Source organism: Chanodichthys erythropterus, chromosome 4, assembly GCF_024489055.1.
Source record: "Chanodichthys erythropterus isolate Z2021 chromosome 4, ASM2448905v1, whole genome shotgun sequence".
Taxonomy (NCBI): Eukaryota; Metazoa; Chordata; class Actinopteri; order Cypriniformes; family Xenocyprididae; genus Chanodichthys; species Chanodichthys erythropterus.
In genome coordinates this window covers 6,995,878-7,021,428 of record NC_090224.1, presented here as the reverse complement: position 1 = coordinate 7,021,428, position 25,551 = coordinate 6,995,878, and the positions used below count along the sequence as shown (strand labels likewise).

Genomic DNA, 25,551 nt, shown 5'->3' with positions numbered 1-25,551 from the left:
AATTTGCAATTAGTCCAGTTTTATTACATAATGAATGTTTTGGTTGTCTTAGGATCCATCATGGCAGCCGCCCATGTGTCCATGCCAGGTACCAGAGGAACCAACCTGGAATTTGCTGACTACAGTCTCTATAGCAACCTGTCCGATGATGAGCTCATGCAGCTGGCAATCGAGCGGAGCCTTGCTGATGGCCAGAGCTCTGGGCCGAGGTCAGAAAACTCTAACAATCCCGCTGCTCTGAACATGCCAACAGTACCACGCCAAGCTCCACCAACGCATCGTCCCCAGCAGCAACTAGAACCAGCTGCGTGTCCTGCCAATCCACCCAGGTACAGTGTGACGTATTTCATTCAAGTTGAAATGAGGTACCATCATAAATCAACTCTCACTGCAAGTATAAAAATAACCAGTGCTTAGTAAACCTTACTCACACTGACCTTTAATGAGTAGGGGTAAGTGGGGCATAGACTAACACGGGGTTAGTAGTAACACACATGGTTTAAGTACTTCCACATATGCTAGCATGATGAAACTTTGTGTATTTAATAGTTACCATATCGACAATAAATAGAGAAAACATTGCGCAAAAATTCAGAAATCTTTGGGAGATATTACTGAACATATAACAATAGCAAAAGTAAATTTCTTAAGTTATTTTTTCATGTATATTTTTTGTATTTATTTAAAATTAGACAAATCTGATATTATTTTAATCTCCAATCTGTTATTTAGTAGTTTAGATAGCAGAAGATACTAACCAGGTTTAAATTCCAGTTGCGCAGATAGGGTACGTTGTAACACTGCATTACAATGTGCCTCGCTATTAGAACTATGCTTTTCTATACAGTTACTGATGTAATTGGCATAACTAACTTATAAATTTCTGTTGAGGAAAAAAAAAGGTGGACAAAGACACAGAGGAAGAACATGAACAGTTAGAAAATATTAGTTAATTCATCCAAAAAGAACATTTCTGTCATTAATTACTCACCCTCATGTTGTTCCACACCTGTAAGACCTTCGTTCATCTTCAGAACACAAATTAAGATATTTTTTGATGAAATCCGAGAGGTATATGACTTGTCCATAGACAGCAATATAATCAACACTTTAAAGGTCCAGTAAGGTACTAAAGACATTGTTAAAACAGTCGATGTGACTGCAGTGGTTCAACCTTAATTTTATAAAGCGACGAGAATATTTTTTTGTTTGCAAAAACAAAACAAAAATAACAACTTTATTCAACAATCTCTTCTCTTCCCTGTCATTATCTTTTTGCAGTTGACACAGTAAACACAGTGTTTATGTCCGAATGCCGGCCAATGTTTATGTCCGAATGCCGACTCAGCATTGGCCAAAGCTGCACACGTGAGCAGTATGAGTCATGCATGTGATGTAACACATTCGGCATTTGGACATAGAACCTGGAAGCATTGGACGTAAACAACGTATGAGAATGACACAGAAGAGAAGATATTGTTGAATAAAGTCACTATTTTTGTTTTGTTTTTGCGCACAAAATGTATTCTTGTCACTTAATAAAACTGCAGTCACATTGACTGTTTTAACGACATCTTTAGTACCTTTCTGGATGTTGAATTGGTGATTATATTACTGTCTATGGATGAGTCACACCTCTCGGATTTCATCAAAAATATCTTATTTTGTGTTCCGAAGATGAATGAAGGTCTTACAGGTCTGGAACGACATGAGGGTGAGTAATTAATGACAGAATTTTTATTTTTGGGTGAACTAACCCTTTAAAGGGTACATAACACATACAGCTAAACAAATGTATTAAACGCACAATACACCATCGCATTATCCCTGGATCTCTTTTGAATCACTATAATGAATATAGCATATAGTGAATGATGAATAATGAATTTATGAATTCAGTACGTTTGTGTTGTTTACATTAAATGCATTTAGGTGCCTATTGCCAACAAAACAGACATTTGATGCAGTTTTACTCACCACCTGTGGTTCCGACTCATGACCAGGATCATTATCGCTGAGACCGCTCCATCTTTCAGTTTCAAATGATCTGTAAATCCAGCGTTGAACTGGGCCTTGTTTATAAAACCATAAGCACCGATCCTGAGGGCTTGAGCAGCCACTGAAAAACACAAGATATTCTCGTTTCATTCATTCATTCATTTTAACCAATACTAAATTTATTGCCACTATCAGACACATCCTTTTTTGATAGTTAATTTAAGGTGGTTTCTATGGTTATTTTAATGACAAATATTGAGAGCGCATCAATGTAAAGTGTGAGCACAAATCTCTCAGATCCACTTAACGCTGGGTTCTTTTGGAAGCAAGGTTATCTTTCCCTCACAACCAAAAACACTTCTTTGACATTGGTGATTTTGTGGTCTAAAAACAAAGTGACAAATCTTTCTCGAGCAAGTCCTGTGCTGGGCTGCGGATGACTTCCGTAAAGCCGAGCGAAGCGCGTTGATGGGTGTGCTCTTGCTCTCTCGCTCTTTATTACATAATAAAGGGCCATACTCGAAAAAATTGTCCAAAACCTGTGAGAAATCTGAAGAGTATTTTTGGCACAGAAATACTTTGTCATACATCCAACTCGTTTTTTGAAATTTGACCATGTTTAGCATGAGAATCCATCTCTTTAATAGTTTAAATGAATGCTTGAAATAGCATTGGATCCCCCCCTTAATGTGGGAAAAAAAAAAAAAAACTCTGAACCCTAAGTAGATTTACACAAACTGAGAAAGTCAAAAAGCGTTAGGCTGTGCCCTGTCCTCCCCTACATAAGCTAACAGAATATCTGCACAGTTTTTCACCATGTACATTTTCAAATTGGCATCAAGCTAAACTTTTTCTTTAAATATATACAGCTATGGAAAAAATTAAGAGACCACTCCAAGTTCAGAAATCAATGTTAAGTGGTCTTAATTTTTTCCATAGCTGTATATTTCAGTATGTGATTTATGCAATACAGGAACTTAACAACAAGGCTACATTTAAATGTAAAACAGAGAGACATAAGATCAAAACATACCCATTAATATGTTGCTTCATGAAATTTCTAGGCATGTTTTGATGATGCAGCTCTTGGGGAGGGTCACAATATCACTTACAAAAGCCTGTTGCATCTTCTCCGATGGCTGACACAACTGCTTCACACCTGTTCTTCTTCATTCGAAGGCCAACTTTATAAAGTTTACATGCCACCATGCATAAAAATAGACACTATCCTTTGCTGTGCCCCAAAACACTTGTTAGGATCCAACTCTAGGCTTCCAGTTGTGTATTTTGGTTTAATTTCAAAGATAACATGTAGGTAATTTAATTTGAAATTATGAAATTAATTAGAATTCTAAAAAGTTATGCAATAGGTAGCATTAAATTAACCCATCTGAATGCATTTTTTTTTCTCCAAAAGAGAAAATACACAGGGTGTGTGTTCGGTGGGTCACTTTGTGACTGGTTCTGGCAAGCGAATGGTGGCGTATCGAAGATATGATGGGACTATGCAAGTCGTACCTGAGCCTGAAGAGTGAGTGATCACCTAATTACTGTACCCACATGACAGTATGATCTCATTATAACGTTTGTAAGAAAAATGTGATTCTTTGTACGCTTTCATAGAAGCTGAACAAATATAGCCTATACTAGGGCCTTTATTAGGTACACTTTATTAGGTAACTGCTCGTTAATGCAAATATCTAATCAGCTAATCACATGGCAGCAACTCAGTGCATTTAGGCATGTGGACATGGTCGAGATGATCTGCAGAATGGGAAAGAAAGGTGATTTAAGTGACTTTGAACATGGCGTGGTTGTTGGTGCCAGACGGGCTGGTCTGAGTATATTAGAAACTGCTGACCTACTGGGATTTTCACTCTAGGGTTTACAGAGAATGGTCAGAAAAAGAGAAAACATCCAGTGAGCGGCAGTTCTGTGGGCGAAAATGCCTTGTTGATGCCAGAGGCCAGACTGATTCGAGCTGATAGAAAGGCATCAGTAACTAAAAAAAAAAAAACACTAAAAAAAAACACATCATACCTTGAAGCAGATGGGTTTCAGCAGCAGCAGAAGACATTTTATATATATATATATATATATATATATATATATATATATATAATATTTATGACGTAAGATTTTACATTTCTAGAGTTATGCACACGTAAATATTTATAGTTTTTAACTTTTATGTTGTGATCAGAATGTCCAAATTGTGTGTTTCAGTGTACAGTATATCAAAATGTACACTATCGTTCAAAAGTGTGGGGTCAGTATGATTTTTATTATTTTTGAAAGAAGTCTCTTATGCTCACTGAGGCTGCATTTATTTGATCAAACAAAGTAGGGAATTCAGGGACACGTTTTGCCATTGAAAAGACTTGGAAAAAGTGTCCCAATCAACCTGATAAATATTATTACAATGTAAGGGTGCGTTCACACTTAGTTCGGTTCGTTTGGTTCATTTGGTCCGGACCAAAGAAGAAAAAAAAAAACATTTAGTCCTGGTCCGATTAGCGTTCAGATTGACAATTTTATCACCGAACCAAAAGATACCGAAACCTTAAGGCATAGCATAGGGATACATTCACAACGTGATTGGTCGGATTTTATGACGTATTGCCTATTTTGAGACGGAACTTACCGAACATCCAAAACAATGCTGTTTGCTGAGGTTTAAATGCGCTGCTTGTGTGTGCGTAGCCTGCATGTGATGGTATTTTGGCCATCTGGGAACTCGTGAAGAGCTTATAAAATGTGTAAAGTAGTCAAAACAGCGACGGGAATCCATCCGTCACAAATAAGCGATCTGCTGTGAGGAAACGCGCGTCTGACGCCTGTGAAGGGCAAACTCGCGACTATGACAAGAAAAACCGACATGCGTGAGGATTCTGTCCTTGTTAGGGTCTCGGCTTCCTGTTTTTGGTTCGTTACATGTCTTTGGTCCGTGTTGCGTTCATATATCATTCGAACTGCACCAGAGTTCGTTTGGAAGCGGACCGAGACCAATCTTTTCAGCGGTCTCGGTCCGCTTGTTTGGTGCGCACCAGGGTTCGGATGGCAGCGTTCACATATGTTCAAATGAACCGCACTAACCGAGCAATCGCACCAGGGTTCGTTTTAATCGAACCAAACATGACAAGTGTGAACGCACCCTAAAATAACTGTTTTCAATCTTAATATATTTTAAAATGTGATTTATTCCTCTGATGGCATATAGCTGAATTTTCAGCAGTCATTACTCCAGTCTTCAGTGTCACATGATCCTTCAGAAATCATTCTAATTTGCTGATTGCTCATATAATGCTCATATAACATTTCTTATTTTTTTATCAATGTTGAAAACAGTAATATTTTTGTGGAAACTGGGATTCATTTTTTCAGGATTCTTTTATGAATAAAAAGTTCTATAGAACATAATTTATTAGAAATGGAAAAAAACCTTTACTGACTCCAAACTTGTAAACGGCATAATTAATGAGATCAGGCTGCACATGGAACATTTGATACATAAATCTTAATATTTACATAAGCAAGAGCCATAATGAATATCACCTCACCTGCAACACTTCATGCATCAAAATAAAAGTTGTGTCTTCTCTAGGGAGCTTGCGCCTATTGTTAAGGCCATTTTGGATGGTGATGTAGGAACAGTGAGACTACTGGTTAAGCAACCTGGTTGCAATGTTCTTGCACCAAATAAAGATGGATGGATTCCTTTGCATGAGGCGGCATATTATGGACAAGATCAATGCATTAAAATTCTCCTGAGAGGTAGAGTGCACTCATTTGAAAATTACTCAATGTAACTTTTTGTTAGCTGAGCTCTAACAGATTTTTCTGGCTTTCATCATGAACACTATTCTCACAGCTCAACCCGGAATGGTTAACCAGCGCACTTTGAAAGGGAAGACTGCTTTAATGTTCGCTGTGTCCAGAGATCACCTTGCATGTGTGGAGAGTCTTCTGGAGAATGGGGCTGATCCTGATATTTCCAATATGGACAGGGAGACTCCCCTTTACAAAGGTATCCATCCATGCATGCATGCATCCATCCATCCATCCATCATTCTATGCATCCATCCATCATCCATCATTCCATGCATCCACCCATCCATCCAAATTTCATGTTTTTTCCTGCCCAAAACATTCAGATTATCTTAAAGTTGATATATATACATTTTTTTTTTTTTTTAAAAGTTAATTGAATTCTTGTTCATTCTGGTTCCTTACATTCAGATGACTTTTACTTAAAAGCCTGGCTTATAAGCACAGATCCACAAAAAGATCCTTTTTTTCCCATTTAATATGACCTTCAGTGCTGTGATGGAAATTGTATAATTTCTATACATATCTGTAGCTTGTGAGAAGGAGAACCCAGCAATGGTTGCCATGTTACTGAATTATGGCGCCTCTGTGAATAAGAACTGTATTCAAGGCTGGACCGCTCTCCATGAGAGTGTGTGCAGGAACAATGTGGAAATCTGTGAGATGCTGGTGAAAGCTGGAGCCAAAGTCAACATGCCCAACATGTACGGAATTACTCCTATCTTTGTCGCCGCCCAAAGTGGAAAAGTGGATGCACTTCGCCTGCTTTTAAAAAATGGTAATATCTTTCACTGTTTGTCATTTTCCTTTCAGTTGCTTTGTGATGTAATGCATCTCAAATGTAATGCATCTTACCTCAATCAGGTGCAGATCTCAACAGCCAGGCCGCAGATGGAGCCACAGCGCTGTATGAAGCCTGTAAAAATGGTCATGATGAAATTGTAGAGTTCCTTCTATCTCAAAATGCAGACGCCAACAAGCCGGGCAAAACAGGACTGATGCCAATCCATATTGCTGCCCAGCGTGGCAATGATTGGTATGAATTAAGAATTCACTTAATAAGGAATTAGTACAAATGAATGAATTTGCTTTGGGAGGAATGTTCTCAGGTCACAGTTTATCTAAACTTATCTATTTGTATGCGAAGGCCATTGGTTCTTAAGAGTTTAGGTTTAGTACATCTCATGATCTTGCATTAATTTTCAGCAAAGACCTCGGGCGTACCCTCAAAAATACCAGGGAAACTAAGTAAGTCTCAATGGGTTCTTTACAGCAATGCTGTGGCAAAAGGGTGCTAATCCTGTAACCTAAAAGCTGTAAACTCAAGCTAACTCAAGTAGGAACAAATGGTTTTATTTGCAAAATACCATTTAGATAAGTGCTCTTTCTTCTGACATGCATGTCATGTCTTGTTAACTCTTCTAGTTTATTGTGTGTAGGTCTTTTTCTCGCCTAACAGTTAAACTAATCATCCCATAGCATAATTCATGAGAGCATGAGATGTTTAGGGATGGGAATCGTAAAGAATTTAATGATCCTGCGTTCTGGTTCCTCTTAACTATTTAAATTCCTTAAATATTTTAGTATTTTTTAGGAATAATTAATTGAAAAAAGAAATACATTTTACTGTCAAATGTTTATATAGTTTTCACATAATAAATAAATGTAAAACAATTCCTGCGGAAGGTGTTTACTTGTTACAGCCTTTAAAGGTGCTAAAGAGGATCTTTTCGTCGACTGAGAAACCAAAGACTGTTAGTGAGTTTTTGAAATGAGCGCATGCGTAAGAACAACCCCCCGCCTTCACAGCTCATTTCGAGGGAACGCCTCCCAAAACCCGTGCACGAGTATTGGAACACGAGTTTTTACCACCGGCATTCGCTGTGTCGTGTTAGTGGATTCATTATGTCAGACTCACCGCAGGTAACTCATAATATGGAGTTGTTACTCCTGTCTCCTGACGAAAACATTGCATGCAGCGCCGGTAGAGTTTGGAAAGTAAATGGAGCGCGCAGCCGCGCACGTCTCGCACAAGGAACGTCATGACAGTGATTGACAAGCCAGAGGGCCAATCCGCGCACGTCTTTCACAAGTAACGTAATGGCACTGATTGACAAGCCAGAGGACCAATGATCGCGTAAATGATTGGCTGATGTTTTTAAGGCCCTACCTCGTGCACAGATGATGTATATTAATAGTATTCCTTTCAGTGCATCGAATAAATAGTCTTTTATCAGTTAGTAAAGACAGTTTCAAGTAATATTGCAAAAATGTATAAAACAAAACATCCTCTTTAGCACCTTTAATACTAGTAACAAAAAACATAATGTTTATTATCTTTAACTACATATAACCAGTCAATTATTACACTCTTTTACAGTTGTAAGCTGTATTTCATTCATTAAAAAAAAAAAATAAAACAACTTAGAGTCATTTCATCGAGAATCAGACTACATTGGCTGCGCTGTATGTTTTTGATTCATAAGAGTCATTCGTTTAGGAATTGGACTACATTACACAGTATCTTTTTGATTCTCTAGAAAGAACCGACTCGATGGGAATCTGACTACTCTATTCACTATTCACCCTGTAGATTTAGAAGAGGTGTACGGCACCTTTCTGAATAACCTATATTGGTATCTCAGTTAAGTCTCGGTTAAACTCTATTTCAGATGCTTACACGGACAGCTGCGGACAGCATGGATGCAGACTACTTGTATTTTTACTACTAAAAGTGTATGCAGGGGTCTGCTCGGCGGACGTGTTCCACACATGCACAGTAGATTGGCTTGAACGATAAACAAACATTGATTATTGTACATCATTATTATTGAACATCTGTCTTTCTTTATATTGTGTTATGGACGGATTGTGGAGATGCGGGTAGCGACGGACTTCTTCACACAGTTGTTGTTTTTCCAGCGCATGCGCAGTTGGTGCTTTTGTAGCCTAGTGACATGCTGGAAGGTCTCCCTCCCTTTTAGCCCAGAGGACACGGCCACAAAAAATGGGAGGCACGAGGATGTCTGCAAAAAAAATCTGCGTACACCCTCCGATGATGATTTTTACGTCACGCGGACCCTCGCGCACATGGAAAGTATAACACTAGATTTAGCCATTCACACACAGAATGCGTTCCACTGAATTGTTTTTCGTTTTATGTAAACATGCACTAGACTGATGTCTTTGACTGTTGTACTTGAGTCTTGTGTCTTTTGCAGCATCTAGTGTGAAACATGCATTTCGACAGGCAAGTCGCCATGAAATGGATGTTGCGATAATCTATTTTTCCCTTTTGTGATGTATATCCGAGTGAAACAGCTTCTTTTCTTTTGTTTATTGGGAATTGATTGAATCATTGGATCATTGTAGTTTACTATTGCTGTGTTCTCACTGGCTATGTTTACATGCACCCATTTTCGTCAACCCGAATGAATTGAATCCGATTGCAGATCTGTTTACATGTACGCTAAACATTGTAATCTGATTTAAATACCTGTTTTTATATGTTTTATATACATTCCGATTAAAACTTTTGTGCACACGCTCTGCATCTGACGTCATCTCAATCACACTTGCGGAGACAACATGAACGTGACACCAACAGAGCTTCATAAATCAGATTTTTTTTTTGTGAACTTCCTCCGACGATCAGTTCTTTCCACCCAAAGCCATCTTTACAACTAAAGACGTGAATGTGAACTTGAGCACTGCAACAACGCTTGAATGGAAGGCCAAGAGGAACAGATCATGGCGACGGGTCGAGCGATTCGGGCTTTGGTATCGCAGGTTGCAGAGTTGTCTACCCAGTTCCAGCCATTGAAGACCGAGGCAGCTAACTCGTCAACTGCGCCTAACCCACCGTCAGTTCCCCCCATCGAAGATCTTACTGCTCGTCACAGTGAACCTCAACTACCACCCCAAGCTGCCTATTCTGGTGAGCCAAAACCGTGTCGTCCATTTCTGGCATTCTTGCCATTTCTGGCTCTCTTTTTCTGCTCTCCAGCCATCTGCCTTTCTGTCAGAGGGATCTAAAGTGGCTTTGGCAATCATGCTGCTGACTGGCCAGCAGCTCAATTGGGAACGGCAGTGTGAGAACAGAAACATCAGTGCTGCTTCTCGTTCCAGTCCTTCGCGGATGAGCTGAAGATGTTTGACTGGGCTGTCTCTGGCAGAGAAGTGGCATGGGTGTTGGCAGAGGTGCGACAAGGTAATCGATCTGTGCCGGATTACTCCACTGAGTTTCGCACACTAGCTTCTGAATGCAATTGGAACGAAGAGGCGCAGTGGGACATGTTCCTGCATGGGTTGGCTGACGGTATACAGAATGAAATCTACGCTCTGGAATTACCATCTGCCTTTAATGATCTAGCGATCGGAGTTGTCCTGTCCTCGTGCCAGTAGACACGTCATCAGAAAACACAAGAGATATTGTTGCAAGAGGGAGCAGAAGTTATTTTGATTAAAAATATGCACAGATAAATCATTTATAACCAATAGAAGTTGTTCGTTTTGATTTCATGGTGAATTTAAAGGTGCAGTACATAATAATTCTGTCCGCTAGAGGCCTATTCAAAACAAATGCGTAGCTTGATGACGACAAGTTTGAGAGCGGAATCTTGGGACATGTGGTCTCCACCTCAACGGACGGTGCAAAAGAATAGTGATTGGACTTGGGAACGAATCATGTTCATGGATGTGATTATTAACGTTACTGTAGTAAGAAGCAGAGCAGGACCGAGTGTTGTGGGAGCTGAATGAGGCCGCTGGAGCGATTGTGCAACACATGCTTCACAAGCAGTGGAATTTTTATTATGACACAGTCGCCGATGCCACTTCCGCTATTCCGGTCATGAGTATGAGGTAACACAGCTCAGTTTATCATGTTAGATACATCTGAGTGTGTTGAAAATGATGTTATAAAGTTACTCTGTGCGTTCGTTCGACATTTATTTGAGACACACTGCAGTAAGAATATATTAAATGCTGGATGGCTTGTGTTGAGAAATGGTATGCCGCGGGTATGCCGCAATTGAAATGCAACTCCTCACACGTCCCGGAGCCTTGGTTAAAATTGCAATTTTCAAATAGTTGGAATCATTTGGGATATTGTAAGTACTCAAATGAACAAAATCTGTAACACTGGCCTAGTGGTTTTTTGATATTTTACTGCAAAAATATTACATATTGCATCTTTAAGTTGAATTTTTTAAACTTAAAGAACATTCAAGACACTTCAAAAGATGCAAGACGGGAACACAACAGTCAAACGTATCCATCTTGTGCATGCATGTTTACATAGAAAAACAATGGAAATGCAGCGCAGTGGAATTCAAAACCGTGTGAATGGCCCCTAATAAACCCGAATGTTGTTCAGTTCTGGAAATTTTTTTTTTTTTTTTTTTTTTTACAAAAATTCTCGGTTCCCAACCCTAGAACTGTTTCTCTAAAATATCATTATTGCTAATCACTATACATACAAGCTTTTTAGAAAGGTTTACATGTATTAATAGTCTTCTTATGAAATAATTTTTCCATATTATAATTGTCATTTCATCCTAATGTTGTCAAAGTCTAACATGACATCCAGTTGTCTTTTGGTGCCACTAGCAAGGTAACGTTCAAGAACACAAAACTTCTCATTTTCAGCATTGTATCCATGCTGATCCCAGCCACAAGTAAGGCCAGAGTGAGACGTTCAGGTGTCAGCCCTCTCCATTTAGCAGCGGAGCGCAACAGAAATGATATTCTCGAGTTACTGATCGAGGCCGGCTTTGATGTCAACGCCACCCTGTCTGACGATCGTTCTATGATGTATGAAGATCGACGCAGCACAGCTCTCTACTTCGCGGTCATGAACAACAACATCGACGCTACCACCATGCTCCTGGAGGCTGGTGCTAACCCAAACCTAGACACGTTCAACCCGCTCCTGGTGGCCCTGAGGCAGGGTTGCATACAGACAGTGACTATGCTGGTGAAACATGGTGCTAATGTCAATGCCTACATCCCAACTCACCCAACTGCCTTTCCAGCTGCTGTTATGTTCTGTATGAAGCATCTGACCTTACTGAAGTATCTGATGGATAATGGCTGCGATGCCTTGTCATGTTTCAATTGTGTTTATGGCAGAAATCCTCATCCTCCTATAAAGATTAGACGTAATCTAAGATATGATTCGGATGAAACTGTGGAAAAGACCTGTGTTCAGGTGAATTGCCTGAAGCCAATACATAAAGTTTAATTGTGTTTTAGTGTATAGTACCACATTTTACACACTTTTTTTCTTTTTACTAGTTCTGCGAGTTGATCTCCACCGAAACCTACTCCCACTGGGCAGGACCGATTATAGATGTGCTACTTGACTATGTTGGGCACGTGAAACTCTGTGCATGCCTCATTGAACATCTGGACAGTTATGACGAGTGGCAATGCATCAAAGAGAAATCAAGTATGCTAACCCATATCTTTTGCTTAAATTATTCATTTATGCAAATGACTTCAGTCACCTGTGTATTCATTTGCTGGTTCTGATTGCAGCGCCTCCACGCCCACTCATGCAGCTCTGCAGACTGAAAATCCGTAAACTGCTCGGGATCAACCGACTGAAGAAAATTTGCAAGCTTCCAGTTCCTCCAAGGTTGATCAAATTCCTAAATCATCAAGAACGAGAGATAGACTTTTAAGCCTGCTTTTGAGTGTTTCTTAGTTAGTACAGAGAGAACAATGACATTAGAAAATCATATACTTCTGTTTGAAGAACTTGCACTAAGCTAAAATTCTAGAATAAATGGAGTTTACATTTGGAGTCCATTTTTTTCACAAATATAACAAACAAATGTGCTGCTTAAGTGTGAAACGGCCATAAATGTTTATATGTAATTATCAGACATAAACAGAATTTAGGGAACATGTATTAAATAGATTTAGTGGGATCATAGTATTTTATTTTGTCTGTAGCCTATGCTTAAAAAAAAAAAGTTATAAGGGGTGTTATTGGTGCCAAAAATGACAGAAGGTGACAGAAAATAATTTTACTTATTGCAGTGTAGTAGAAATGTATTGAACATATTAAGAAGTATACTTGATGTTTATGTGTATAGTTTTATATTTTTACGTTTGACTGGTTTTCTTAGTCAGTTGTACATTTTTTCTAGGATTTTGATGTTTTATTTGCTTGCAAAGTGAACCAATATTTAGAAATGCATCACATTCTTCACACTTTAAATTCTATATACATTTTAAATGGCATGAATTTCTCTGATTCAGTCAGCACTTAAGTTACCTGTGACAATGCATACATTTGAACAACTTCCAACCATATGACTCTTATCTACCAATAAAGTGTTGTTAACTAATGATAGCATTTGAACTTCATTTTTCTCTACCTTTTTGGGGCAAAATGCAGATTTGGACATCTAGTATTTTTTGGTCTTCGCAAGCTGCTATTGTGAATGCGCCGCTGAGCTTGTGAGGCATCATCAAAAGAAATCAAAAGTGTTTTAAACATTTTTGTTAAAATATTTGGTGGTCAGAGGTGAGGTGTGGAGCACCAGAGTGACCAAAAAGTTTGAGAACCAAATAAATTCCAGCACAGCACAACAACAACAACCCATAATGAAAAGACCCTTCACAATAGATTAGATAATGCTTTGCAATGAACACTGGTTCACATAGCTTTCGGGATTTCCGCCTTTACTTACAGGTGCGAGTCTCGAAATGTCCCGTTCACACAGTATGAACGTGCAACGAGAGTCAAGCCCGTGTTCTCTTACTAGTAACCAAAGCGACAGTGACCAAAGTAATATCAAAGATGGCGACGTCCATAAAACTGAAAAGTCTTATCATTTTGGCAGGACAGAGTCCAATTGAGCCGCAAGTTCCTCCATCAAAACATCAGCAGCTTTAATGTATCGTGCGCTCGCCGAACACATAAGGTGATAGAGAGGATTTTTTCGTCGACTGAGAATCCAAGGACTTGTTACTGAGTTTTTCAAATGAGCGCATGCGTAAGAACAGCCCCCCTCCTTCACAGCTCACTTCAAAGGAACGCCTCCCAAAAATCGTGCACGAGTATTGGAACACGATTGTTTACCACCGGCATTCACTTTGTCGTGTTTTTTGGATTCATTATGTCAGACTCACCGCAGGTAACTCATAATCTGCAGTTGTTACTCCTGTCTCCTGACAATAACACTGCATGCGGCGCCTGTGGAGCAAGGAACGTCACACGGCAGTGATTGACAAGCCAGAGGGCCAATCGTTTACACGTGCACAGATGATGTATATTAATATTATTACTTTCAGTGCACCTAATAAATAGTCTTTTATCCATTAGTAAAGATAGTTTCAAGTAATATTGCAAAAATGTATAAAACAAAACATCCTCTTTAGCACCTTTAACCGTTGCACTCGCGTCTTAAGGTCCTTTGCAGTTTCTCGCGGATGACATTGCATTTGAGTCTCGCATAGTACACAAAACTGATGGGAGTGGCTTCGGTGAAGAATAGTGACTAATGTAGCCTACTATTTAGGATGGATAGTATGCACATTGAGACGCAGACACTGTCTTTATAGCACATGGAGTGCAATAATACACAGCCGCGCCAAAACAGACACGGAGAATATAACCAATTTAAGCGCTATCACTTCGAATTAAGTCACAGATTTAGCTCTTAATGAGAGCTCTGTAGTCTCACCAATAAATTGCCACCAAAAATGACAATTAATTCATAAAATGACTGATTCCCGAACTTGTTCTTAGGCTCGGCTATCTTTCACTGTAACCGGAAAAATTTTTACCTGGCGTAAGGACAGCCAGAAACCTTGGAGTGTCCTTCCAGAACAGCCAGAAACCTTGGAGTGGTGATGGATGATGGTCTAACCTTCACAGATCATGTTGCAGCAACGACCCGGTCCTGCAGATTTGCCTTGTACAACATCAGGAAGATTAGACCCTTCCTATCTGAACATTCCACACAAATTCTTGTCCAAGCTCTTGTTCTATCTAGACTGGACTACTGTAATGCTCTCTTGGCTGGCCTTCCAGCATGCACTATCAAGCCTCTGCAACTGATCCAAAATGCTGCAGCAAGACTGGTCTTCAACGAACCGAAGAGAGCGCACGTCACTCCTCTCTTCATCAGTCTGCACTGGCTGCCAGTAGCTGCTCGCATCCAATTCAAGGCTCTGATGTTTGCTTACAGAACGACAGCTGGCTCTGCACCGCTATACCTTAACTCACTACTTCAGACTTACGCGCCCTCCAGAAACCTGCGTTCTGCAAGTGAACGGCGCCTTGTGGTGCCATCACATAGGGGCACAAAATCACTCTCACGGACCTTCTCCGGGACTGTTCCTGGCTGGTGGAATGACCTACCACGCTCTATCCGAGCAGCTGAGTCTCTAGCCATTTTAAAAAAAATGCTAAAGACGTATCTTTTTCGTCAGCACTTGACCCAGTAGTAGTAGCACTTACCTTGACTAATATTCTTCTCCTATCTGTGTATTTATTTAAAAAAAAAAAAAATAATAATAATAATTGCTATGAGCACTTTACTGACATAACTGTGACTTCACTCAGCACTTACATACTGTTGTTCTCATGTTGATTTAATTGATTCTACTACTCTCATTTGTAAGTCGCTTTGGATAAAAGTGTCTGCTAAATGACTAAATGTAAATGTAAATGGCGTGAAGTGTGAAAAAGGCTAATTAGTCTCTTGTCATGTCAAAAGTGATAAGACTTTTCACTTTCTGGACGTCGCCATCTTTAATATTACGTTGGTCACTGTTGTTATGGTTACTAGTAAGAGAATATGGGCTAGTTGACTCTCGCTGCACGTTCATACAGACAGTGTTCGAGATGCTACTGTAAGTTGCTGTGAGAACGAGACATTGTCAATCCCAAAAACTGAGTGTGAACGTGGCCTAAAATACCTTACTTACCAGCTGAGTAATACAAACACCATCTTCGCATCACCCTCAGTTCTCGTTATCTCTGCCATATTGTTTTCTCATTTTATTACAAGCTCTGAACACTGTCGTGTTTTCTTTTTGCCAGCAGATCTTCCTAAGGCGTTTAAAAAACTAATATGCATTAATTCATGCTTAACTAATGCACAGATAATCATGTGTTAATGACTCATGAAGAACTAAACCATTAATTAATGATTACTGCATCAGCAACTAATAAAGAGTCTATATGATTAATAGATTGAGTAATATATGAATTGTTATTAATTAAATGTGTCATAATGTATTAATTCCTTAATAACATATTTTATTAACTAATAGTGTAAGTTAATGTGTTAATGTCGCCGTTTGTTGTGGTACCTGTCTGCCCGAGTATTATGTAGATTGTGTAAAGAACTTAACCACAGAACAAAATTTAATACATTGCTTTTAAACATAGGGTTCATTACATTACAAAGTCATTTTTACAACAACCATTAGGCTTCTCCGTATGTTTAATATCAGCCTCATTGCCCGTTGTATGCAGGCCTATATTTATTATTATAAGTATCTTTTTTGTGTACAATGTATTTAAATACATATTGTAAATTCACCGTTGTTTTGATAACTATGTCCCACAAACTGACTACATGTTTGAAAAATATCACTGATTTGTAAATAAATTTAATTGATAAATATTAAAATGAATCACTAATTTAGGCTATTTATTTAGGATTTTGTGTCACAATTACGTCAGAATATCACCTCTTCTGTCAGTCACTACTGGAGGTGCAGCAACATACGGCACTCATGAAGCAATCCATCGGTGCGTTACAAGTTTTAGTGGCACATGCCACTATCCACTGGCACATCAAGTGGCACAAGCGTATCTCTTGACATTCCGCTGGCACATGCCAGTGAAAACCTGGCGTGCCACTAAGCACAGCAGCAGGTGCCAATGGATTCTGTGTGTAAGATGCCATGCCACTTAATGTTACTGTTACTGCAAACTATGCCACTCCCACGCTATACACACGTCCAAGTGGCAGGAGCAAATTCATCTAGCTAGGTCTAAAATATAAACACTTATAATAGACACAATAGTGATGCAGGATAAGACAAAAAAGTTACATAGTGTACCTTTAAACTACATGTTATAGCATACTGATTGTATAACTGATTTCACATCAATGACAGGTTCTCATGTAAATGAATAATGAAAGGTTTTTCATTCTGATTATAAAAGCAAATACTTTAATTTGAAAAAACTTACTTTAATTTGAAAAAAAAAGTCCATAAAGTCCACAAAGTCATGTAAGATATTGTGTCAATTATGCATGTCAGACTATGTGTTAAAAATACAATAATGCTGCCTGATGGGTTATCGTGATTTTTTCTGTGGGTGCTATGCCCCCTAGTGTCTGAAAATGGAGAAATATACAGTACATGTTTTTTGTTTTTGTTTTTTACCAGTAAGTACATTTACATAATGTTGTCAGCGACAATGCTGTCAGTAATATAGTAACACAGGAGCTGTTTCCATGCCCTTGAAGGTGGGTGTTACCCCGACCTGAACTTTTTCAGGTCAGTTCTGCTGTCATCCAAAAAAAGGCTCTTTCCAGATGGCCAAATGGTTGTTCAGAGCAGAACTGATGGCATTGTCCAGATTCCCAGTATGTCTACTCCTTTCCCAGCCAATGCTATATGCTCAGCTTGAAGTGCCTCCTGAAAGGATTAGTTCACTTTCAAATAAAAATTGGCCAAGCTTTACTCACCCTCAATCCATCCTAGGTTTATATGTCTTTCTTTTTTCTGATGAACACAATCGTGCTCATCAGAAATGAAGTGCAAAAAAAATTATCCATATTTAACAAGTTATGAAGTAAAATATCTAGCTTCCGCCAGACCACCTTCCATATTCAAGTTACGAAGAAAGTATAAGGGTGTTTTCACACCTATGTGTTGCTTGTTTTGTTCCGAAACAGGGACTAAATTTGTTACAATGTTGCATTTTCTTCTTGGTTCGGTTCGCTTTCACATGACAACATTTCAAAGCGTACCAAAATGCATTCAGGCAAGTCACATGCGAGTACAACTGTCCTCTTATTGGTCAGAGTTTTTGCTGCGTCATCCATCAAAATAATGATTGACAAGCTAGCTCCATGAACTTATTGTGGCTTTATTTGTAACTGTCGAAACACACACAAACACTTTATAAATGTAGCCGTCTCTCCCGCTCTTTCTCTCTCTCTCCATCTCTGGATTTCCCAGCGCTGTCTAGTAGGCGACCTGTTGTCCGTGTGTCTGTCGAGAGAGACCATTTGAATTTTATAATGAAGCAGAGCGGGAATTGAGACTTCGTCGGGACAGCATTCTCGCACGGAGAAGTGTAATTACACACCAGAGGCGATCATTGGCTTTCAGATAATGTAAATAATGTGCTCACTCACAGAATCAGACATTACTGATTTTTATATCATATTTTCCGTTATGAAAATGATATAATTTGGTTCGTTGGTCTGTTAACTGGGTCGATTGCTTTCACATCTCAAGCGAACCGCTCCAGAGTTCGTTTGAAAGCGTACCGAGACCACCTCTTCAAGCAGGTCTCGGTACGCTTGTTTGGTCCGCTTTTGGTGCGCACCCGAGTGCGATTGCTGCTTTCCCACCTGCCCAAACGAACCGCACCAAAGGGGCAAACGAACTCTGGTACGATTCAACCAAACTAAATGAGGCAGGTGTGAAAGCACCCTAAAACTCCAGTTTACACTTTCTTCGTAACTTGAATACGGAATGCGGTCTGGCGGAAGCTAGATATTTTACTTCATAACTTGTTAAATATGGATTTTTTCACAAACGCATCGCTTCGCTTCAGGCCTTTATTATTCCCCGGGAGCCATGTGGAGTAGGTTTATGATGGATGGATGTGGATGGAAGCACTTTATTCAACTCATACACATGACCCCTGTTCATTGCCATTAAAAAGCTTGAATGCGTCAGGATATTAATATATCTCAGATTGTGTTCAACAGAAAGAAGAAAGTCATATACACCTAGGATGGCTTGAGGGTGAGTAAAGCTTTGGGTAATTTTTATTTGAAAGTGATCCTGAAGTAACTCACATTAACAATCTTTCCTTTCATAAAGAACTGGCTTCGTTTAAATAGGTCAAATGCATTATATTTATTTTAATATAAATTAAATATTTAGCTCACGTGCACACTGAGCTTAATTCTAGCCTAGAAAATTATTTATAGGGTGGCAAAGGGGTGGCATGAGGTCTATGAGGGGTGGCAACACCAAAGCAAGCGCCCATGCATAGTTTTTGGAGATTTATGGCCTGACATACACAATTGTGTTCACAAACATTGCATTACCAAAATAAATAACAAGATTTCAATATCCATCATGGCACCAAGTAAAGCAGTGGTTCCCAACCACATTCCTGGAGTACCCCCAACACTGCACATTTTCCATGTCTCCTTTGTCTGACACACCCATTTCTGGTCTTGGAGTCTCTGCTAATGAATTGATGACTTGATTCAGGTGTGCTTGATCAAGGAGACATGCAAAATGTGCAGTGTTGGGGGTACTCCAGGAATGTGGTTGGGAACCACTGAAGTAAAGGCACTATATGAAAACATCAACAGATTTAAAATGAGTCTGACCTTGTATCACTAAAGGAGATGAGCAGTTTTATTAATATTACACAGGTTACTTCGATGGCATAAATCACATGTTTTAGTGCAAGTTAAAGAACAACAAAAACTTGTTTTTTGCAAACAATTTTTTCTGTTATTAACAGAGGTGGGAATGTCTGTGTGTGTTCACCCAGAAAAGCCTATCAACTACATACTCTAGCAACACCCCAGCAATTGCAGCAAGAGCCTAGCAACCACCCATAATCTCCTAGCAACCACCTAGCAACACTTTAGCAATCACCCAGAACATCTATATTCTGGCCTAACTGACCAAACTATTTATGTTTTTTAAACAAGACTTTAAGTTGGCTTTATGACAAGCCAGCATAAATTTGTCTTTCAAACTTTTAATCTAGTTGAAATTAAACAATTCAACATTTTCTCACAATTATAAACACAATCTCAAAACTATGTATCAACTTGTACAATCCTCAAACTTCCAGGTCAAAATAAAATGTTTTAGTCAAAAACTTATTCTTGTCTGACAAATCAAACTTTGGCCTCAGATGACACACAAAACCTAACAAATACACACTACTGTACTGCCCAGTGAACACTAGTGAGAACAATTCATATAAAACTGTAACAAAAATACAGCTTACTGGGATTCAGGAATTATTTTGCAGCTCACTGTCTACTACACAAAAATACATTTACAGATACAGTAAAATACAGCAATGATTTTTTATTTTATTTATTTATTTCATTTTACTATTGTAAAGTGATCTGGCTGTAGATATGTATGAACTTGGTATGCACCACAATACAGTTTACTGTCAATTACAGTAAAACTAAATTCAGCATCCTCTGCACATTTGGCCAAATCAAATTTTATTACAGTATATAAGGTACTATAGCAGTGTATTGGTCTTCTGACAGAAGACAGTCATTTCTCAGTTCTGCAAAATAAAGTAGGCTATAACAAATGGCTACAGAGAAAGTTGACAATCACAAGTTTGAGGGTGTACAACGTGCTACAGTTTACTGTACATAGTGAAATTTCCCTCAGTACTGGTACTGTGTAAGTTTTAAACCCCTGTAAATTATTCATTCAGCTCTCTCAGATTTTGACTATCTAATGGTGTCATTGTTAAACGCTTTGAGAAGTGTGTCTTTGTTTTGAGAACTGAACGAATGGTTTGGGAAACTGGGCCAACTGAATCACTTATAATGTGTTAACAATCTAGAAAAGCTAACATACGTTTAGATTCTTACCTAACTAGTTTCTGTGATCGGGATCTTCTTATTGATTTCATGTTACCGTTTTGTCGGATGGCAAAGACCTTTATCCATTATGAAAGTGGGCGGTCGGTGAATCAGCTTGCAAAAAATTACGAAAATTTGAGGACTTCTGAGTTAGCCGAGAAGCAGTAATTTTCCGATTAGGAACAAATGAAAAACAATGCATGAGTGAACTTGGCTAGGCTGTGTTTTTGACTCCCAAAGAATCGGTTCATAAGAGTCACTCATTTGTTAATGAAGCCGAATACATTGGGCGCGCTGCGTGCGCGTGCAACCGTCATGCAGCTTATTGAAAGACGTTTTTTCTTGTCATTATTTTGAAATACGCTGTATTTTTTTATGTCATCACATTGAAGCGCCGCTGCTGAAAAGCAGTAGTACTTGAAACACTGCTAACATTTATATTTTATTCTCTGATAACTTTGGGGTGGCAGATGGGGTGGCAAAGATTTTTCTTAGGGTGGCAGTTGCCACCCCGTGCCACCCCGGTAGATCCGCCCCTGATTCTGGCGAATGTGGTGGCATTGCAGATTATGGAATTCCCTGTGGTTAGCAATAAATACACATCACTGAGGAGGGAATGACCTCTAAAAGTGTGCCTGAGTTCTCACCAGCAGGGGGCAGTATGGAAAAACAAACTGCGTGGGACTTTTTCCTGTGTTTGTTGCTTTGGCTCATGTTTTCTTTTTCTTTATCAGGCAAATGCTTAAAATGGCGGTTTTCAATGTATTTATTTTTTGATTTATTGATTTTTTTTTATTATTATTTTTTTTTTTTTTACTTTTTGCTGCTTCTTTTGAATCCAATCTAGTACAATAATGTAAGTCACACTCACCATAGTAAATACATTCCTAGATAAAATTATAAAGAGTAGTTTTGAGCTGTTAAAAAACTGGTTCTGCGGATGACAGATGCCTTAATAATTTAGTTCAAATTACATATGTTAGAGCAGGCTCAATAACTATTCAAATATGTGTAATTTTAGTAATATACTCAAGCCAAAGTGAACAGTATTCACAGGTTTCAGAGTCATCAAGATTACAGAGTGCAATTTCATCTGTTTTAACAAGTGTTCGTCCTACTGGGCCCACTTGTTTTGCTCAGGTAATTAATTGATGTCTTTATAAAATAACCACAGGGTGGCAATGCAACTCCATAGCAAATAAACTGAGAAAAACTAGAGGGCCCAGATGAGACAATTGGTTGTTGCTGACACTGATTCATTTTTATTATGTGCTTATAATTTAATATTTCAACATTTGAATATTTTATATAGTTCAATATTTGTTTGTATATTAATAGGAATGCATATGACAGTTTAACCCAGAGGAAAATTTGAAACTAACACAAAGAAAGCACATATGATTTCATCACTGATGTGGAAGCATTTTCTCTCTTTTTCCTCTCCTTTTCTCTCCCTCTCAGAGCCCAGGAACCTTCCATCACTCTGTCCACTATCATTTAAATTTGTGAGATGGGCCGAACCACAACACTCTGTCTTGCGCTTTGTTTTTGTTCATCAGTTTTCCTTGCGGCATTTATGTGGATGAATGGCTTTAAAAAGGTCAACACTGAACATTGATTACACACCTCGCTGTCGGAGGGGCCTGGGGGAGAGGGGTAAGTGGTAATTTGTTTTGCGCAAACTTATGAGTGGCCAGAAATCTTCAAAAAGTGCTGGCAAAAGAGCATTGTAGGGCTCTCCATCACACTCCGGCACCGGTTGACACTACAGAGCTATTTAAGGGCTGACTTCTCCCCAGACTTCCAAAACTGCAGAGTGTGACTCTGCGGTTTTATTAAATGCAGTCCTAGGTAATAAAATGAAAGCTAAACCCATCTTAAAACATACACTTTAAACAATGTACACAGAACAACCTGTACATTTTACAATGTAAAACTTAAAAATGTACTAAAGATATATATATATATATATATATATATATATATATATATATATATATATATATATATATATATATATATATATATATATATATAAAATTTTAGCCTGGTAAATCCAAAAACCCTTTTCTGCTGAATTATCAAGGCCGTGCTGCTACTAAAATTTGATTTGGACTTTTAATATATACTGACAACCACCATAACACAGGAGGTTAAAAAAATGCCACATAATGAATCAAAGTTAATCAAAAGTAGCTATTTTGAGAAAACATAAAACCCTGATGTACATAACTAATAAAAAAAATCTGAAGAAAACATAATTATAATTAAATAACATCAAATTCGAGCTGTCTTCCTAGGAATTCTGGGAATAAATGTTATGGCTTTTCACTGTAAATTATTTGATTATTTGTTCTTTTTTTATTTAAAAAATGGCACATTTAACAGTGTTTTACTAAAGTTAGATCTATTTAATAAGGGAACTTACTGTTAACCAATTAACATGTTTCTACTGTAGCATTTTTACATTTTTTTAAAGTTAAAATTACAATCATTTTTTACAGTGTACATTTTTGTATGGCTGCTCTTGTCAAATGTTTCAGTGTCTCACAGAACATTTCAACTGTGTACCCACAATTGAGACTGACAGGATATTGCTTTTATACAACAGTTCACTAAACAAGATATTTAGTATTTCACATTGTAGCAAATTTTCGCTGCTGTATTTTTGCCCCGCTAATGAAAATAGCTCCAAACTAAGCCAAAGCAAATGCGTTTCTGAGCAAGGTTTTTCATTCCTGAACAAATCGTTTAAGTTCAAGATTTAAAGACTTGCTTATAAAGACTTGCTTATTTGGTATAGAACCATAGAATGTGTTATTGAACAAATCACTTAAGTGGATGATTCCTTGATTCATCCAACTGAAATACATGTTTGTGGAATGAAAAAAGCAAGGTCTAGATACTCTTTTTTTAAAGGTGCAATCAGTAACTTTTTTTGGTTAAAAATGATCCAAAATCAATTTTTGAGCAAGTACATAACCAGCCAGAGTTCAAAACTCATTTACACACTAGCACAATCTCCTTACCTTAGCCCGATTCACAACGGTAAGCTTGTAATAATGTTTTCAAATAAGATCGGTACTGGTGGGTTTCCGCGGGAAATTCGAACATGCAGCCGTTAGTCTTTGTGTCATTACATCATGTCTGTTTACATAAAGAACGAGTCCCAGCTAGTAGGCTATATGGCATGTGAGGATGCTGCAGGTGGCGGATCATTTATAGGCTATTCTCACAGCAGCTGCAATAATTAAACTTATCTTTTTGATGGCGGATTGTAATCCAAGAAACGTCCAAATGACAATCATCAGTGATAACTGGAGATTCACCAGTAGTCAAAAGCAAGAGACTTCGGACTGTGGAGTGGCTACAGAAATTTAAATCTACAGGTAACGCTAATACACACTAAATACACATAGTCACGCAATGCTGATGTTGTTAACAATAAAAATTTGAGAACAAAGTATACCAATAATAATAATTTGCACAGTTTGACGTAATCTGAGTTAAGCAATCATTAGATTTAATCACCATTGGCTGCGCGATTTATTGTAATGCTTTTTTTCCTCAGTTGGTCAGAACAAAAGTGGCAGACGTGTTACTTACTTGTTCAGATGACAATTTCTGGTGGAAATTCTTATTTTGGTCATACTTCCAAGACTAGAATCTGTGATTCACAGTATCCAGTAACTGACAGCAAAGAAAGAGATTCATCTGCGCTGAGAAGCCATACCGATGCGCAACCCACTTAAAGATAATAATTCCGCAAATAACTGCAATTGCAGGTTTCAAACAGAGATGGCAACAAAGAGGCAGCTTTAATTACATAAGTGGAGAGGAGGGGCTGTCAGACTCTGATGTTGAATGACAAAAAACCCTTATAAAAGTCATACACTGCATAGATGAGTACATAGTGCATGAGTAATGTATAAGTGCATCATTCTGTGTAAATAGCCCCTTGTTATATGAGCACTCTTGGAATGCTGCCCATCCAATCAAATTTGTAGAATATAACTGTAATGTATACTTTAATGCATAATATAGTTACATCACAAATCTGGGTGGATTAAGACTGATCTGAAATCAATAACTGATGGTAAACCAAGTCTGAAAACATCTCTTCAAAAACAGCCTGTACATCAGAGAGGTGCATTTTTCACAGATGTTGCTGTTGTTGATTCTGAGGCTTGGACCAATGAGATGCAAATGGTTGCAGCCACATTAGCGGTGGTGCATTTGTTTTGTTTATGGGGACAGCAGAAAGATTATCCCCTTCAGTCCATTTCATTTGATCCATATGGCCCAAAAGGCCTTAGCTTCAGCTGTGCCACAGCTTGGGATCCACGGATGAGTTTGTTATTGTCCCAACTCAGGCTGAATGCAGTGCTACAAATCCTGACAATATAATATGCACAGTCAGAGCCCTCTCTACAATGACACAGACACAAAAGAAAGCTTCTTTAGTGTTTTGTTTACTTATTACAAATATTGTGCATGCACACTGAGCAAAGTTTAAATTGATCTATCATTTCCATATGATGTCTCGGTGGAATCATCGATTACAGGGCTGTCATGATGAAGTCATATATCTATAGATTTGTGTCATCATCTAAAAGTGGACCCCTTTCTCTCTCTCTCTCTCTTCCCATGAGCAGGAGCTGAGCAGAGCGATTTACAGGCTGTCGGGTTGGCTTTGTTCCTGTGTAAGTCAAGTCTCGGTGGAGAAGAGACGCATCAGTGCTCCAAATGGCCCCAGCCGTCTCATTGCATTATCTTCAAATGGCACGTCTGATGGAGAAGTTAGAGAACAGCTCTCCTAGCTTCTCTCATTTAGAAATGCCTCCTTTATTAACGTCCTTTATTT

At 38.5% G+C, this 25,551-nt stretch overlaps 1 protein-coding gene across 4 annotated transcripts in view; it reads left to right on the top strand.

The window, feature by feature from the left end:
- The window catches only part of asb2a.1 (ankyrin repeat and SOCS box containing 2a, tandem duplicate 1), a 28,620-nt gene extending 15,437 nt beyond the window's left edge, over positions 1-13,183 (top strand). For 2 of the 4 annotated variants that reach the window (XM_067383887.1, XM_067383885.1), the window contains 10 exons: positions 53-329; positions 3,416-3,529; positions 5,603-5,772; positions 5,870-6,025; positions 6,359-6,604; positions 6,691-6,862; positions 7,033-7,074; positions 11,476-12,037; positions 12,124-12,277; positions 12,367-13,183. In XM_067383887.1, the coding sequence (XP_067239988.1) occupies positions 61-329; positions 3,416-3,529; positions 5,603-5,772; positions 5,870-6,025; positions 6,359-6,604; positions 6,691-6,862; positions 7,033-7,074; positions 11,476-12,037; positions 12,124-12,277; positions 12,367-12,512 (2,031 nt within the window). In that variant the 5' untranslated portion in view covers positions 53-60 and the 3' untranslated portion in view covers positions 12,513-13,183. The remainder of the gene's footprint in view (positions 1-52; positions 330-3,415; positions 3,530-5,602; positions 5,773-5,869; positions 6,026-6,358; positions 6,605-6,690; positions 6,863-7,032; positions 7,075-11,475; positions 12,038-12,123; positions 12,278-12,366) is intronic. The other 2 variants (XM_067383886.1, XM_067383888.1) reach the window with 2 other exon arrangements.
- The last annotated feature ends 12,368 nt before the right edge of the window (positions 13,184-25,551 follow it).